This window comes from Polistes dominula, unplaced genomic scaffold (assembly GCF_049000335.1).
Source record: "Polistes dominula isolate Pdom_NZ unplaced genomic scaffold, Pdom_raw_medaka contig_373, whole genome shotgun sequence".
Classification (NCBI taxonomy): domain Eukaryota; kingdom Metazoa; phylum Arthropoda; class Insecta; order Hymenoptera; family Vespidae; genus Polistes; species Polistes dominula.
Genome location: NW_028300899.1, coordinates 1,104,403 through 1,120,781, shown reverse-complemented (window position 1 = coordinate 1,120,781; position 16,379 = coordinate 1,104,403). Strand labels below are relative to the sequence as shown.

Sequence of the window (16,379 nt, the reverse complement as noted above, 5' to 3'; positions counted from 1 at the left end):
ATTGATTAAAATTTCTATTATTGGTGTTAATATATTCAAAATTTTTACAAGGGTTATAACTTTATATATATATATAATATAATATATATATATATATAATAAAAGGTATAATGTATAAAATAATTTTTTGTTAATTATTATGTTAATGTCTAGTCGAAGTTTAATTTTACTATATATTATTTGACAAATAAATTTACTTTACAAATAATATATGCTTTTGTTTTATATATATATATATATGAAACGAATAAAATACCTTCATTTAATGAAATTTATTCGTCTACTAAAGTTTCCATATAATAATACAACAATGTACGAATAACAATTGTATATTATTGTAATGCTGTATAATGTTAAATAGGATTAATACAACTTCTAAATGTTGACTTTACTAAATAATGAATAATTTAAGAAAAGTAGGACCTGCTACCAAATTTGCTAGGATATTCAGGTTTTCCTTCTGGCAATGGTGGTAATGCATTTGGAAATTCAGTAGGCTTGTATTTAGGTTTCGGTCTTTGAGAATCATGTATTTTAGTTTCACAGAAATATCCAAAATAAGGTCGTTTAATATTGAGATTATCCAGCACACATTTATCAACAACTGCTTGAGTTTTTCGACACCTATAATTGAATAATTATTTTTAATCACGTATAATATTTTGTTTATAATTCTTACTAATGGTTCTAAACGTCTTACTGGCTAAACTCCATCTTTCCTGATGATCTTTCTAAACAAGTAACATATTGTTCAAAATCTTCTCTGCAATGTTTCTTGAGTTGTTTAAAAAATTCCATACCACAAGCCGTCAAAGCTTTACCTTCTTTTAGACAAACTCGTGCATCTTTCTCTTCTTCTCTGCATAACATGAACTCCTAAACAAGAAACACAAAATTATTGTTAATAGGGATAAAAATTCAACAAAATCATTCTTCAAATCTTTATAAAAGAAAAATAATATTTGTAATTATAATAATTTTCTTCCATGTTGATTTTGTTTAAAGGAAAAATATTTTTTGAGGTTATCAAAGTTAAAAATTGTTACATAACTTCTAACATTATAAGTATAATACATGAAATAATTTAAAAATTATTTACATTTCTTTCCCATTCACACTTTTTACCCATGTAAAAAGAAGCTGCTTGTAAGACAGGATATGGGACATTTAATTCTGGAGTAATCAATTCAGAATCATCGGGTAATTTAACTTTATCTGTGACAACCATCTTTTAATAATAATAATAATTTTTCCTTTTGTTATCAATGATTCCGTATCGATACTATTTTATGTTTATACAATCTTCTATAGATTATTGTCAAAGTGTTTAGAAACAAGTGTATATTTTCTAGCTTTTGAAACTTAATGTCACTTCTTAGTTTCAACACATGCTTAACTGTGATAACTTAACAACTTTACTACTACATGCATTGAAGTCTATTCCTTATGACTAAAAACATATTAATTGAGAGTTGAAAGTACAACTCATCCGATGTATTTAACTTTCTGTTAATGCGATTGTTGATAACAAAATCATTTTTATATTAATAATTACAATAAAAGAAAAAATTATATATACATATATATAATACATATATACGTATACATATATACATTTATATATGTAATTTATGTATTACAGCATAATAAGCGTTATTTTAGAGACCCTTTAGGAGGGACGCGCCATACATATTGCTGGGGTTGCTATTGGCTGAAAATTTGGGGGGACAGCTTCCGATGCAACGCGCAACCATGTTTATCTTTAGTATGTTTAAATAACGGCTGTGATTAGTTTAAGTTTGGAATACTTATAGTTTTTATTGTGATATTTATATTTAATTGTTTTTTTTTTAGTAATTTTCTATAAGTGTAAGTTTAATTTACTCATTTAATAATTACAAGTATAAATGTACAAACCTAACCTATAGCTTATCGTTTGTTTACAGATTAAAATGTTTGAATCATTCGCGCGCAATCACGTGACTACATAAGTTCCTGTCCCCCAATAATTCTTTGGCACGTCCCTCCTATAGGGTCCCTATATTATTTTGTACTACAGTGCCATCTGAACGTTTAAATCTTTAGTAAATTGTAATAAGCTATAAACAACATGAAACTGATCCTTCCTTTAAAGAATTATTATTAATTTTTATTATTGTTCTCTATAATATGTCTATATAATTATGTTAGTTTACAATTAATATATATTTTATAAATGACCTAATATAATTTATTATTAAATTAAAAATACTATTGTTTGTCTTGAATAAAATTATTTTTTTTTTTACAATCTTCTCCTGCCATATATATGTTATTTGTGACAAAGGGGAGGCTTTAGTGTAAATTCGTGTACGCCCATATAATAAATAAGAATTTATTGCTAACTTTAACAATGTCAGTTTCTGATGCCACTGTTATTTTTGCTAAACTGGAGGCTCTTAAAGAAATCAGGTTTGAACTTTTCTATATTTATATATTTCCTTATTTTTTTTTTTTTGTTTTAATTGTGATAAACAAGAAAATAAATACAAATAAAATATGTACTTTTTAATCAATTTTTCTATTATTTCATTATTTTTATATATATATATATATATATATAAATTGTCTAAACTGTTGTTATAGAGCTAAAACTGTACAACTGGAAAAACTAAAGCAAAGAATCTTGCAAGAGGTCGAACAAACAGAGCATGAGGAAAAATGTTTATTAGAATATAAACAAGAAATGGATTTACTTATGCAAGAAAAAATGGCACATGTTGAGGAATTGCGTCAAATACACGCAGACATTAATGTGGTAAAAAAAAAAAAAAAAAATAAAGAATTATTGTATAAGTTTCTTAAATGTAGCCTAATTTTTTTTTTTGTATAAAAGATAAATATCTTAATAATACTTTCTACTAAACCATCAAATATATTTCATATATATTTGCATGTATTATATTATCATAGATGGAATCGGTGATACACCAAGCAGAAAAAGCAAGAAACAGATCACGTGAAACTGCCAAACTTATACATAATAGTAATTATCAACCATTAAAACATGATATCGATAGAATGCGTAGAGAAGTATTAGGTTTAGAAAGATTACCAGAATTATATGAAACAGAGTCGGATCTTATTTCTCCTGAGTAAGTATAGTTTTACTATTTATCAATGATAAGAATAATAATTGACATATACTCACACATATATATATAGGTAATATTAATCAATTTTTAAACATTTGTGTTGTCAAGAGTAAATTAGATAAATAAAATTTTTTATCGTGCAGACGGTTTATTTCCAGTTATTTTGAAAGACCGATGCAAAAAGCAGAATGGAGAGTAGAAGTACGTGGCGATGATTTATTACCTCCACACAGTTTACATCATCCTGGTCATCCAGGTGGTTCAGCATCCTTTCTTGCTCCTCAACCTCTTCAAGGACCTAGTAAGCCAGAGCCTAGACCATTGCCCCCTGCTCCTGGCCCACCTGCTCCAACATTCAGGTACCACTGGTATATCTCCAATTTAATCTATATAATATATTTACATGTGTATATATACACGTTCACAATAACACTGTGTAATTATATAATTTCATTATTATTAATCATTATATTTATTGTGATTTTATTATTTTAGGCAACAACCACCACCAATGAAGTCATGCCTTTCATGTCATCAACAAATTCATAGAAACGCACCGATCTGCCCTCTTTGTAAAGCTAAATCTCGATCACGTAATCCGAAAAAACCAAAGAAGAAAGATTAATTATAGTTGTATATTTTATTCATAAGATGCATGTGTGCTTTTTGATTTGATTTTTTTTTTTTTTTACTTTATGGTAAATAATTCATTTAACAAATTGATTAGAAAATATCACGAATCTGATGATATATGATTATAATATAATTTTTTATTTTATCTCGAAATCAAGGGTGGTATCATCGTTGATATCGGAAAATTTGTTTTAAAAATATTTTATTAATATTTTAATGTTCATTTTATAATATGTTATAAAAACAATAGATAAAATCTTATATAATTTAAATAATGAAGGAATTAATAAAAGTATTATTTAATTATTTATATATATATATATATACATAGAGATTAATTTATAAGGTTTTTAATTTTAACAAGAATCTCTCTCTCTCTCTAAGTGTAATAAAATGTAACAAAAATATACTTTTTGTATTTGAAACTTTACATTAATATAAACACTATTGCACACAATAGAAAAAAAAAAAATAGAAATAACTAATCACGTTTTATTTTTGTTCAACCATTTTTTTTTTTATTTATAATAATGTATTACTTTTATATATATATATATATGTGTAACAAGTTTTATTCTTTAATGTATAATTTTTATATATATATATATATAATATAAACAAATTTTCTAAAAATATTGTTCATGTAAAAATTATTTTTTTCACAATAAAAAATTTGTACAAGGTATATATCTTACATTAAAGCAATATGTCCCATGTAAACAATAATATATTTCAACATCAATAATATTATCTTTTAATATATATATAACAAATTATTTCGTATAAATTGCATTGTCATTAAAAATTATATTATTTATTATAATTTCTATATATATATATATATAGTTATACCTTTCTCTAGTTTTGATCAAAATACACATCTTTTGAATTGCATATTCAAGTATCACATCAGAGTTAATATATAAGTACATTCAAATTTAATTATTTTTTGGCAAGAAGAATATACTCAACAATATTTCAAACTTATTTTTCTCAAAAAAGAAAAGGATCTTATATAAACAAATTTCATTTTACCTTTTTCGTAAAATGTTTCTTCGAGTTAGAGACAAAGTATACAAAGAGTAATTATTAGTTCATAAGCTTTGAAAAATTATATCTATGATTATATACAATTAGTCTTTCATATATATATATATATATTGTATATATTTTTTTTTTTTCTATAAACTTTATCATATAATAAAAAAATGTAAATAAGCATCAAAATGTATTGCATCTTTTATATCATATAGTAATATCATGTTATTTACGTATAATTTGTGGTAACAGTTGAATATTTTTATTCACATAATAATAGTAGAATGCAAATAAAATATTTGATGATGAACACTATCGAAGACTCGAATATCAATTTTATTTTCTATAATGTTTTTTTTTGTTTTTTTGTTTTTTTAAATGAGAAAGTAAATATATGTAGGAAATTTTTGAGTGTAGAAAAATAAACATAGATAAACGGGTAAGAGACGAAAGAATATAATAGGACAAAGGGAACTGATAGTCGAAACACAGAAAGACGATGTGTGGTCCGTTCAAACAAATATTTCCTACATATATATATATATATAAAATGAATAATATGGTATCAAAATTGAAATTGCAACTTTCTCATAAGAAAATTTACGTTTTGTCATAATTTATGACAGTAGTATTACATTTATTCATTTGATTGATTTCCTCGTTATCAGATTTAACTTGAACTAAAGGTATTGCAATATCTTGTTTTTGTTCTTCTCCTATATTATTTTTGTTAATTATAGTCGGTGGTATTAAACGTTTATTAACTATCTGTAACCATACCATCGAAGCTATTAACATTAGTCCAGTAACACCAAAAGTATGATATGTTCCAAAACGTGTGTAAATCATGCTAACAAATACTGGTCCTAAAACTCTAGAAGCACATCCAGCACCTGTCATTAATCCCATCCAAACACCTTGTGGTCGTGGACCAAGAACTTTACTAAATATTGTTTGTATTAATGTAACTCCTATAGGATATCCAACACTAGTAAAACTATATCCAATAATAAATTGGGTTATAGTTAATTGCGGAGTATATTTGCACCATTCTTGAGTATTATGACATCCTAATATTTCTGTACCATTCTCATCCATAGTAATATTGTTAAAGGCTAAAAACAAATATCACACACAAATCATTTTTATAGAAGTTATATAAAGATATAATTTAAAAATTAATAATAATAATTATAAAAAATGTATTTGATTAAAAACTACCACCAAAGTCAGCTATCTTTGGAGGATCAGGTCCCCATGGAATACAAAATAGTCGTCCAATAACCATAAATAGAAAACCACCCCATAACATTAATTTTCTTTCAGCAATTCTACAAAAGTGAAAGTAATTTATATTAGAAATAAAGTTACGTATATTTTATATTGCAAAATATTCATTTACTTTTTACAAATAGGTCCAATCATTGCAAACGTAATACATGCTATTACACCACCAATACTCATTAACAATCCCAAATAATATAAAGATTCAGTTTTAGACCAAGCAAATTGATCCATCGTAAGAGGAGTACCTAATCTGAATACAAATAAAAATACGAATATGAATATAAATACAAATACAAATATAAATATAAATATAAATAATAAGAATTTAAATAATGAAATATACAGTGATTCAAACAATTGATCAAATGTTCTCACAGTGTATTAATTTTTACATAATTTTCGTAATTCACATAGTACTGAAATAATTTAAATATGTTACACATTTGAAACAAATCCCGGAATTTGTTAATTTCATTGAATTTTGCTTTAAATGACAACATTTGATCAATTGTTTGAATCACTTGAAGATCATTAATATTTTCTTACGTTTCTAAAAGGACAAAATTAAAAACCAAAACAAAAAAAGCACAAATCAATGTCCAAGCTGCTAAATAATCAGGCTTTATTGCTTTCCATGTTTCTTTTTCTGCAATATAAAATAATATTTAATAATAATAATAATAATGAATTATGATAAACAGACAAATAAGAATTTGAAAAAAAAAAAAAGTAAAGAAGGTAATATTTTGTTCTTTAGTACCAGTAGTTTTTCCACCATTGCGCATAGCTTCTCTGATAGCAATTTTATGTTCTTTAAAGTTCCATGGTAAAAATAAAATAAAATTAACAATTCCCATAATAACGTTTATCCAACCAGTCATTGTATACATATTTAAAGGTAAACCTAAAAAATATATAGTTTTATCACCAAGAGGAGTAACAGCAGCTTGTAAGCCAGGTCCTACTACAAATCCTAAAACCTAAAATTTTAATAGATAATAAGTTTTCATTGCATAAGTATTAATTATGCTTAGAAATAAATAGAATTATTTAGCATGTTTGCTTGTGTGTGTGTGTGTGTGTGTGCTATACAAGAATATCACCTGTGCAAGCGTTATCATCGAAACTGCCTTAGTTCTTTCAGCGAGTTTTGTAGCAGCGGATAAATATGATCTAGCTACCGCAATATTAGCTGAAAATAATATTACAAAAAATACAATTAATTAAAAACCTATTAACGTTTGTATTTGTTTGTTCCGACTTGAATTAAAATAATGAAATGTAGAGTACATACAAACAGATTTTTAATACATTGTAATCCTATATTTTTGTTGTTCATTATATATATATATATATATTTTGATTCAAGTGTATTAATAGATGACACAAATAGATAGATAGATAGATAGATAATTGATAATTAAATAATTGAAAATTCATTAACCAGAACTAACTCCAACGAGGAATCTGGCACTAGCCATAAGAGCCTTTCTATCACCTGGTAAAATTTCTAGGACACTGTACATTGCTGATGCATAGATAAAAAGGAGTAATGTAACTAACAGTGGCAGTCTTACAGATCCTCTTTTATTACCCCACCAACCAACTAACGGAGAAAATAACATTTGACCTAAAGGATTAGCTGCTACTACATAACCCATATATTCTTTTCCTGCTGTACGGTCCAACTGTAATAAAAGTTGAATATAATCAATATACACTTATGTTGAATTTAATTTTTATTATTTAATTAAGTATACCTTATCCAAATAGGGCCAAACTCCGGTTAGAATTATACTAAATCCAAGAGACATAAGAAACATAGTGAAATAAATAACGTATATACTTCTCCATCGTTCTTTCTGTTCCTTGATTGTTTCTAAGTCATCTCTAATGGTATTAATGGGTTGTCTGAAAAAAATGTATCAAATATTTGCATTAACAAAAAAGTAAGGTTAATATTAACAGACATATCTTTACATTATTAATTGAAATAATACTTTTTCTTATATATTTTCCTGAGCCAGTCCATCAAAAAATAATATGTAAAATATCTCTTTAAAAAAGTATTTGTGATTTCCTAAAAAAAAAAAGAAAAAACAACACAATATTAAATAGATAAATCAAGTTTAATTCTAATGACTGTATTAATTATATTGATTAACTGATAAAATGAAAACTTGCTGAATATATCAATAGATTACATGTTACTATGCGAATAACAAAGAAATTGTATCTTTAAACACAATTCCAAATAAGATAACATGATCAAACAAAGGTAAACGTCAGATGTAATAATACTGCTTTAGCTATTTATATCAATTTATATTTATAAATTTAAACAAAATGGAGAGGAGATCATTTAATTTAATATAGATTAAAGATTTCTATAGTAGAATCTTACTTTTATGCTGGTGTATAAATAGAATTTATAAACGTTCGACTTAATATGATTTAAAAAAAATTCTAGAGAGGTTAAGTTGACATATTTACTTGCATACACTTGCATAATTGTTTTTTTATTTATAAAAAAATTTTCTTATTAAATATTTAATTTGATTGTACGTTGATGAACATAAATATTAATGAATTAAATGTCATAAAAAAAAAACAAAAAATATGAACGCATTATTATCTATTCACTTTTATCGGAGGAAGGTCATGAAAATGCATTGATAATAAATTATAGTATATACATAAAATTGTCTTGAACTTTTCGAAGTATAGTGAAAAAACCTAGGGAACTCATGTCCACATATAATTGACATATATTTTAATCATAATGAATTTTTCTTCATTATAATAGTAAATATAAAAGTTTATTTTTAGATAAGAAATTATCAAATATAATTAACACTATTTGATAAAAATGCTAATATTAGAATTATTTTTGCAATTATGTTATCTTATTAAAATGTTTATTCACAATATCGTTTTTTTCTTCTTTTTTTTTTAACAATTACTGTAATATTTTGTATTAATTGTCGTTAGTAAGTTGGTATATTTAACATTTTATTAACAATTTATTTCGTAATATGATATAACCATGATTGGATTTTATATTATCACAAAAGAAATAACAATTTGTAATTTTAGAAATTGACTGTCAATTTGTTTAATTTTTATTAAACATGCTAATCAAAGACGAAAGATGATTTGTTGTATCTTAATTTTTAATCAGTCTTTGTTAACAACGCCACAATTTATTTAAAAAAATAAATATTTTATTATATTTGAAATCCTAGTAAGTAATAATAATAATGTTTTAAAAATAATAATATTATTATTCATGCATATGTACAGGTATTATTATTCTCAATCGTCATCAGATTCATTAGCTTTTTTAGCATCATTTTCAGCTGATTTTTCTTCTTCTTCTTTATAATGTCGATATTCCGGTTTTAATTCCCACATATTTCTATGTGGATTTTTTAAATTATAATTGCACACTTCATTAAGAATTTCTTTTAAATATACCTACAATTAATATAAAACAAATTAATCAGATATAATATGTTAATTAGATTACAATCTTTTAGATTTGTAGAATTATTGATTGAACGATCTTATAACTTACAATTGGTTGGTTTGTAATTTTAACAAGATCTCTAATATTATAATACTGGTGTTTTTCAAATGCTGCAAAGAGCATATCAAGAACTGCATCTTTATTATCTCGCATTTTCTTTCCTTCTGCTTTCTTCTTTTCAGCATATTGAATCTATAAAATAAATCATATTTTTTGTCATAATAATACTGTATGTAGCATAATTAAAACTCTAATAAATAAATAAATAATACTTCTTACATTATGTTTGTGATCGGAGACAGGTTTGAAATTTTGCACTACCCTATCTAATTGTTGAACTTGCCTTTGTGGTACAGATGCCTTCTTTATACTTTCTAATTTTAATTTCATATAACAATTATCGGCTGAAAAAGAATAATAACAAGAAATTCACAATAAAAGATATATAATATACACTTATTATTTATTATATTATTCTGTTCATATAAAACATACCATATGGACGACATTCTAATTTTTGCACTATCCTTCCTTCCATATAAAGTTTTTCGCTTTCAGGAACAATAGTGTCAGATGTAACCGATGCTATGATATAAATCAAACAAATTCTATTCAAATTTTGTCATTACAGTTATTGAGTTTTACAGATATTATTTCCATTTATAATACTGAGAACCTTTGATTTAAAATCTTGCTATTTTGATTAGTAAAGTTAATCGAAATAATATTATATTTAAAGTACTTACGTGTAACATGAGAAAAGACTCCTAACATTTGTCGAGTTACTGTTGTAACGTCAAGTCTGTGTTGTTTCGGGATATCTTCTTCGCCTGGTTCTTTTAATGCTAAGACAGCTTCTGATAATCGAAGAGACACTTCTGCTTTTTGACCAGGATTCCTAATATATAAAATATAAGTTTATTAATTAATCATTTAAAACTAAAAAAAAAAACAAAAAATATAAATAAAATGTTATTTGAATTATAACCTTATAAAATCTTACTTTGTTATTTTTAGTTTTCCAACTTCAATGTTACCTGGTGCTTTTTCCCATTTATTTGCTATATATTTTGGAACTTTAACAAGCCACACACCACGTCCTGCATTACTTAAATCTAATTCCTTTTCTGTATGAGGACTATTAGCAGACATGATTTCTTTGAATATTTTCTTCAAAACGTAATAAATAAATGTATAATACAAAAGTATTAAGAAATGTATATCTTTTAATAAAAATAACAAGAAATCTGTTTAATATTGTATAAATATTTCACAATAATCTCACAATAGTGAAGGTGCGATATTAAAATGCAAGTGAAATTATAATACAAAATTTATAATTGTAAAAGGTTAAGGAGTTTCATACACCTTAACTTGTATATATATATATATTTATATATATGTATTTATTTTATTTTTATAAATAATACTTTAATAAATAATTTTACTAAAGATAAAATTGTATAGTATAACTGTAATAAAAAAAATTAACAAAGAGTATTTCAGTTCAACAGTTAAACTTTAAAAAATGAACTTCTTCCATTTGTAACATCTATATTTTGTCACCTTCACAGTTTATTAACAGTAAAAGCTGGGGAAGCAAATTTGTATAATTCGTATACAGAACCATATGGTAGAAACGTATGACAGAAAGATAATACACAGTTATAAATTCGTAATACAACAGCAGCGTCATCTGTCAAATATTTCATCGTAGCTGTAGTAGCGCCTAATTTTAATTGGGATATAATCAAGAAATAAATATTTTAATAAATTTTATATAAACGTTTATTATTTAACAAAAATAATTATACATATACATATATATATATATAATATATATTAAGATTTATTTTCTATTTGACAAATAGCTACTTTGTTATATCCATATAATATAAATTGTTTTCCATTATAATGCCAATGAGCATTTAACGCTGTTATACTGTTTGGCGTGGATAAACATGTTGCTTTATCTGGTGTCCATTCAAATATATATGCACACTCACAGAAAACTAATAAATGAGTATATGCTGGATTCCACTTTATGGCTACACACACATACACACACACAAATATGAGAAATAATATTATTAATCATTAATAATTTTTATCACTGATTAAAAAATAGTTTTAATAATTTCATACCTGTAATATTATTTTGAAGTAATAAATAATCAATATAATCTGCAGTTAAATCCCATATCCATAATGTACTGGGATATAATTGATGTTTTATAGCTAAATATCTACCACACGAGCTATATTCTAAGATATCAATTTTAGCAATTGAAATTTGATTACCATTATCAATTTTACCAATTTTAATATTCAATGGTCGGTCATTTTCTTCTTCCACTAAAAGAACGCTTATTAAGTTCAATTTTTTTTTTTTTTTTAGAAAATATAATATACAAAGTATAAATTACTTACGTGTATGTTTACTACATAAGATTGAAGGTTTAACTGAATGTTTAGAATGAACGACACATTCTTTATAAACTTTATTTAAGTAATTATTTTCAGAAATGACAGGCTCCAAATATAATTGTAAAATTGGATCCCATGTTATATGATTGAGAACAACAATCTATTTATCAAGCAAAATTATATTGTGGAGAATACAATTTTTATAAGAGAAATGTTTAATTAAATATAGTATAAAATTTATTATATCTATATATATATATATATATATTACCATTTCATTAAATCCAATAACTGCTAATAATTGACCACTGGTACTCCACTTAACATTTTCAATTCCTTTCAATTCTCTTACTTTGTCGTTTACTACATCAGAAATATTTTTACTTTTTAATGGAAAAAAAATACCAATATTTTTTTCTTTAAGAGTAGAATATATAATTAACTTTGATTCATCACTTAATGAACACCAAATACACAATAGATCATTATTTGGAGACCAACTAATGCCACTGATACTGTTCAAACGTTCACATATGAGTTTCTAAAAATATATTTCACATCTTTTGATCAATATTATATTTATTTTTAATTAATAAATTAAATATATACTAACTTATGCAATATTATAATAATAGTATTAAGGAATAATAATAATAATAATAATAATACTAAAAATAAATACAAATTTATCATGTATTTAAATTTAAATGCTAGTGAAAAATTATTATATTTCACCTAACCTGAAAGTTTTATAAAACACTAGCATATATTTCCTAGGGAATAATTCATCTACAGTATTGTTCCTATGACTTTTAAACTTGATCCTATAACCTTAAAATATTTCTACTAACATTTATTAATTATAATAGAGCAGTCAATTTATTTTCATATTTATCCCTTTCAAATATTTATAAACAATGACAACCTGTTATATATCTTGCGCTTGTAATCGTGTTCCACATTCAGTTGATTGGGGAAGAAATCAATTAATTTGTTATGCAGCATGCAACGCAGTGGCAATATATAATCCAGGAATATTCAAGATTGGTGTAGTTTTGCAAACACTTTGTGGTCACAAAAATCGAGTTAATACAGTGAGATGGATTAAATTTAGAAATGGAGATCCAGAAACAGAAATTTTATCATGTTCTTCTGATGGTACAGCAATTATTTGGAGTAAAATAGAACGTTCTTTTATGTCTACTTCTATTTTAAATGTGGGTGAAATTGTTACTTTTAGTAATTATTTATATCTTGATGATGCATCCAGTGATATAAATTACAATAAATTATTGATTTGTACCGGTTCAAGTACGGGAGACTTGAAATTATGGTTAAGGGATGGTGACAACAATACCACATGTTTTCAAACATTAACGTTTGGAAGAAAATTACCTATAGAATGTTCCATGTCATTTTTACCATATAATAATTATCCTCTAATGACGGTAGCTTTAGAAGATTTTTCAATTCAATTATTTACTTCAAATTTAAAAACAACAGAAAATTTAAATTTTGAAAAGGCTCAAATTTTACTCGGACACGAAGATTGGATTAGATGCATTGATATCACGAATGACGTAGAAGGAAATCTTCTAATAGCAACTGGTTCACAAGATGCCACAATACGTTTATGGAAAATCTCTGTAGACAAGGAAGAAAAATCAAACAAAAATATACTTGAGCAAAAAAAACAATTATTTGAAGTTAATGGAATGAAATACAATATTACTTTGGAATCTGTTCTTAGTGGTCATGAGGGTTGGATATATGGTGTACATTGGTATCCGTTGATAAAGAAAGATGACATCAATCATAATTCAGCTAAATTATTATCATGTTCTTTGGACAAATCAATGATTATATGGGAACCAGATCCTACTACTGGAATATGGTGTGAAACTGTAAGAGTTGGTGAAGTCGGTGGAAATTCTTTGGGTTTTTATACGTGCAAGTTTAGCCCAGATGGATTAAATATATTGGCACATAGTTTTCATGGATCCTTTCATATATGGCAATACTCTGACTCGGAAAATAATTGGATTCCAAGATATGCACCTAATGGACATTTTGGAGAAGTAGTAGACCTTTCTTGGGACCCAAAAGGAAGGTTTGTACTATAGCAAATATCTTCATGTACTATGAACAATTTTTCATCATTTTTATAATGTAAGATATGAAAATATTCTTATCGATGTTACAGGTTTCTCATCAGTACTAGTACAGATCAAACAACGCGAATCCATGCACCGTATAAAGATGGTTCAACAGAACTGTGGCATGAAATTGGTCGCCCACAAGTGCATGGATATAATATGGCATGTTTAGCAATATTAAAACCTTATACATTTGCTTCCGGTGCAGAAGAAAAAGTGGTACGCATTTTTATGGCACCGTCAAATTTCAAAAAATGTTTGGCACAGATTGCAGATACAAATGATTTTCAAAATATAGTAGCCGAAGGTGCTAATGTACCAGCACTTGGATTAACAAATAAAGCAATATTTGATACAGAAGTTAAAATAAATGAAGACTGTTTGAAGAAGAAAGATTACAATCCATCAACAGAGGAAGAATTAATGCAAGAAACACTTTGGCCAGAATTACAGAAATTATATGGACATGGATATGAAATATTTGCCATGGCTGCTAGATACGATGGATTATTGTTAGCTACAGCATGTAGATCAACTTCATTCGAACATTCCAGTATAATATTATGGGATACAAAAGAGTGGTCGCAAATTCAAAAACTATCAGCTCATCAATTGACCGTTACGCAACTTTCGTTTTCACCAAATGGTAAATATTTGTTATCTGTATCCCGAGATAGAAGATGGTCGTTATTTGAATGCAATGACAATTTATATAATTTAGTTGCGTGTAGTTCAAAACAAGATAATCTTCATTCTCGTATTATTTGGTGTTGCGCGTGGTCACACGATTCTTTATATTTTTCAACTGGATCACGAGATGGTAAGATTGGTATATGGGACGAAACCGTAAAAGAAAATAAACCTATTGTACCATTGAGTTCTGTTATACTCAATCAATCGATTACAGCGCTTTCTTTTGCTCCATCAAAAATAGGAGAATATTACATCCTAGCTGTTGGCTACGAAGCAGGTCACATTGACATCTATAAGTTTATATTAAATGCAGAGCATGGTTTGTATGAAAAATGTATGACGTACAATTCTGCGCAAGCTCATCATTTAACCGTGAGAAAACTTGCATTTAGGCCTCCTCAAGATAATACACAGAATAATAAATTACAACTGGCAAGTTGTGGATCTGATAATACCATTAAGATTTACAATATTGATATTTTACAAAATAAAGATTTACAATTCTATTAGAAATATAATTCTTTACTTACCCTGCTTATCTTCCAATGAGAAGTTTTATAAATGTCTACTGTCTCATGACCATTGTCTGTTACTATTACAGCTAATCGATCATCATTCGGACTGAACATTAATTTATTAAATACAGATGATTTCAAATTTGGTATATGTAATACGCTGTTATCTTCTAATGACCATATAGATATTTGAATCTAAATCAAAGAATAAGTACTTGACATATAATAATACACAATGAAGTATATATAATAAAACACGAAGCAATGAAAAATTTGAAACTCTATATGTTATAAAAAATAGTAAAAATTAAAAGAAGCATCAGACATACATTGAATTCTGATAAGGTGAGAAGATGCTTACTATTTGGTGACCAAGTAATGCTTTCTAAACCAGCACTGCCTTCTGTAAATTTAAATTTCCATTGTGGATAAATCAATGAATATACTTGAACAGTTGCTTTTGTTATATTAGCGCATAAAATATATTCACTATTTGGAGCCCATTCTATGTACTAAAAATTGAAAACAAATAAAATACATTTAAAATTAGGGGGGAAAAATAGCAATTGTCAACAATTCGGTTATTTAAACTAACCTCTATTATATCTGAGAAAACGAATGACCGAAAAACATTCCACGTTTTAACGTCTTTTATAATTAAATTAATTTGAAATGCAATAGCTAAATATTTTCCATTCATTGAAAAATAACATAATTGATTATTAACGCGTAATATTTTGTCTTCTGTTTTTAATGACATCGCGTCGTTTTCATTTGATGTGCGGTTCGTCAAAGGCGACTCAGTTAGACCAACATTTTAATAAAAACATACTTTTTTTTTTTATCAATGTTAATTAAATACGACTAAATAATATTTGCTATAATAAATAATTCCCGTTAATAAATATATGATATATTTAAATGTGGAATCATTTATAGGTTAATGTTATATGACACACACAAAAAA

General features: G+C 25.8%; 6 protein-coding genes across 9 annotated transcripts; 2 read left to right on the top strand and 4 right to left on the bottom strand.

Annotated features, from left to right (window-relative positions):
• Positions 1-253: 253 nt before the first annotated feature.
• ND-19 (NADH dehydrogenase [ubiquinone] 1 alpha subcomplex subunit 8) lies at positions 254-1,509 on the bottom strand. The gene is made up of 3 exons (XM_015316536.2): positions 1,100-1,509; positions 701-876; positions 254-624 (listed from the first exon to the last, which is right to left on the bottom strand). The coding sequence occupies exons 1-3, from the start codon at positions 1,226-1,228 to the stop codon at positions 408-410; spliced, it is 522 nt and encodes a 173-aa protein (XP_015172022.1). The 5' UTR covers positions 1,229-1,509; the 3' UTR covers positions 254-407.
• A 561-nt stretch (positions 1,510-2,070) lies between these two features.
• LOC107064316 (zinc finger C4H2 domain-containing protein) lies at positions 2,071-4,192 on the top strand. Of its 3 annotated transcripts, none has more exons than XM_015316928.2 (5): positions 2,071-2,451; positions 2,626-2,797; positions 2,953-3,134; positions 3,278-3,502; positions 3,630-4,192. In XM_015316928.2, the coding sequence occupies exons 1-5, from the start codon at positions 2,393-2,395 to the stop codon at positions 3,757-3,759; spliced, it is 768 nt and encodes a 255-aa protein (XP_015172414.1). In that variant the 5' UTR covers positions 2,071-2,392; the 3' UTR covers positions 3,760-4,192. The 3 variants fall into 3 exon arrangements, with proteins under 3 accessions (XP_015172414.1, XP_015172581.1, XP_015172501.1); XM_015317095.2 differs by having other exon boundaries at positions 2,072-2,451; positions 3,293-3,502; XM_015317015.2 differs by having other exon boundaries at positions 2,080-2,451; positions 3,278-3,493.
• Positions 3,798-8,716, bottom strand: Cln7 (CLN7/MFS domain-containing 8). Of its 2 annotated transcripts, XM_015318837.2 has the most exons (10): positions 8,497-8,716; positions 8,093-8,172; positions 7,853-8,003; positions 7,537-7,780; positions 7,196-7,284; positions 6,853-7,072; positions 6,639-6,738; positions 6,208-6,342; positions 6,027-6,136; positions 3,798-5,920 (listed from the first exon to the last, which is right to left on the bottom strand). In XM_015318837.2, the coding sequence occupies exons 1-10, from the start codon at positions 8,599-8,601 to the stop codon at positions 5,406-5,408; spliced, it is 1,749 nt and encodes a 582-aa protein (XP_015174323.2). In that variant the 5' UTR covers positions 8,602-8,716; the 3' UTR covers positions 3,798-5,405. The 2 variants fall into 2 exon arrangements, with proteins under 2 accessions (XP_015174323.2, XP_089035504.1); XM_089179378.1 differs by lacking the exon at positions 8,093-8,172 and having other exon boundaries at positions 8,497-8,515.
• A 379-nt stretch (positions 8,717-9,095) lies between these two features.
• TfIIFbeta (transcription factor TFIIFbeta) lies at positions 9,096-11,247 on the bottom strand. Its single transcript, XM_015316328.2, has 6 exons — positions 10,625-11,247; positions 10,368-10,519; positions 10,117-10,206; positions 9,901-10,025; positions 9,670-9,813; positions 9,096-9,569 (listed from the first exon to the last, which is right to left on the bottom strand). The coding sequence occupies exons 1-6, from the start codon at positions 10,771-10,773 to the stop codon at positions 9,408-9,410; spliced, it is 822 nt and encodes a 273-aa protein (XP_015171814.1). The 5' UTR covers positions 10,774-11,247; the 3' UTR covers positions 9,096-9,407.
• A 138-nt stretch (positions 11,248-11,385) lies between these two features.
• Positions 11,386-16,353, bottom strand: LOC107064056 (WD repeat-containing protein WRAP73). Its single transcript, XM_015316314.2, has 7 exons — positions 16,008-16,353; positions 15,742-15,924; positions 15,428-15,607; positions 12,320-12,589; positions 12,052-12,208; positions 11,767-11,976; positions 11,386-11,669 (listed from the first exon to the last, which is right to left on the bottom strand). Exons 1-7 carry the CDS (start codon positions 16,170-16,172, stop codon positions 11,464-11,466), a joined length of 1,371 nt encoding a protein of 456 aa, XP_015171800.1. The 5' UTR covers positions 16,173-16,353; the 3' UTR covers positions 11,386-11,463.
• Positions 12,681-15,410, top strand: Elp2 (elongator complex protein 2). The gene is made up of 2 exons (XM_015316303.2): positions 12,681-14,158; positions 14,252-15,410. The coding sequence occupies exons 1-2, from the start codon at positions 12,966-12,968 to the stop codon at positions 15,405-15,407; spliced, it is 2,349 nt and encodes a 782-aa protein (XP_015171789.1). The 5' UTR covers positions 12,681-12,965; the 3' UTR covers positions 15,408-15,410.
• Positions 16,354-16,379: the final 26 nt, after the last annotated feature.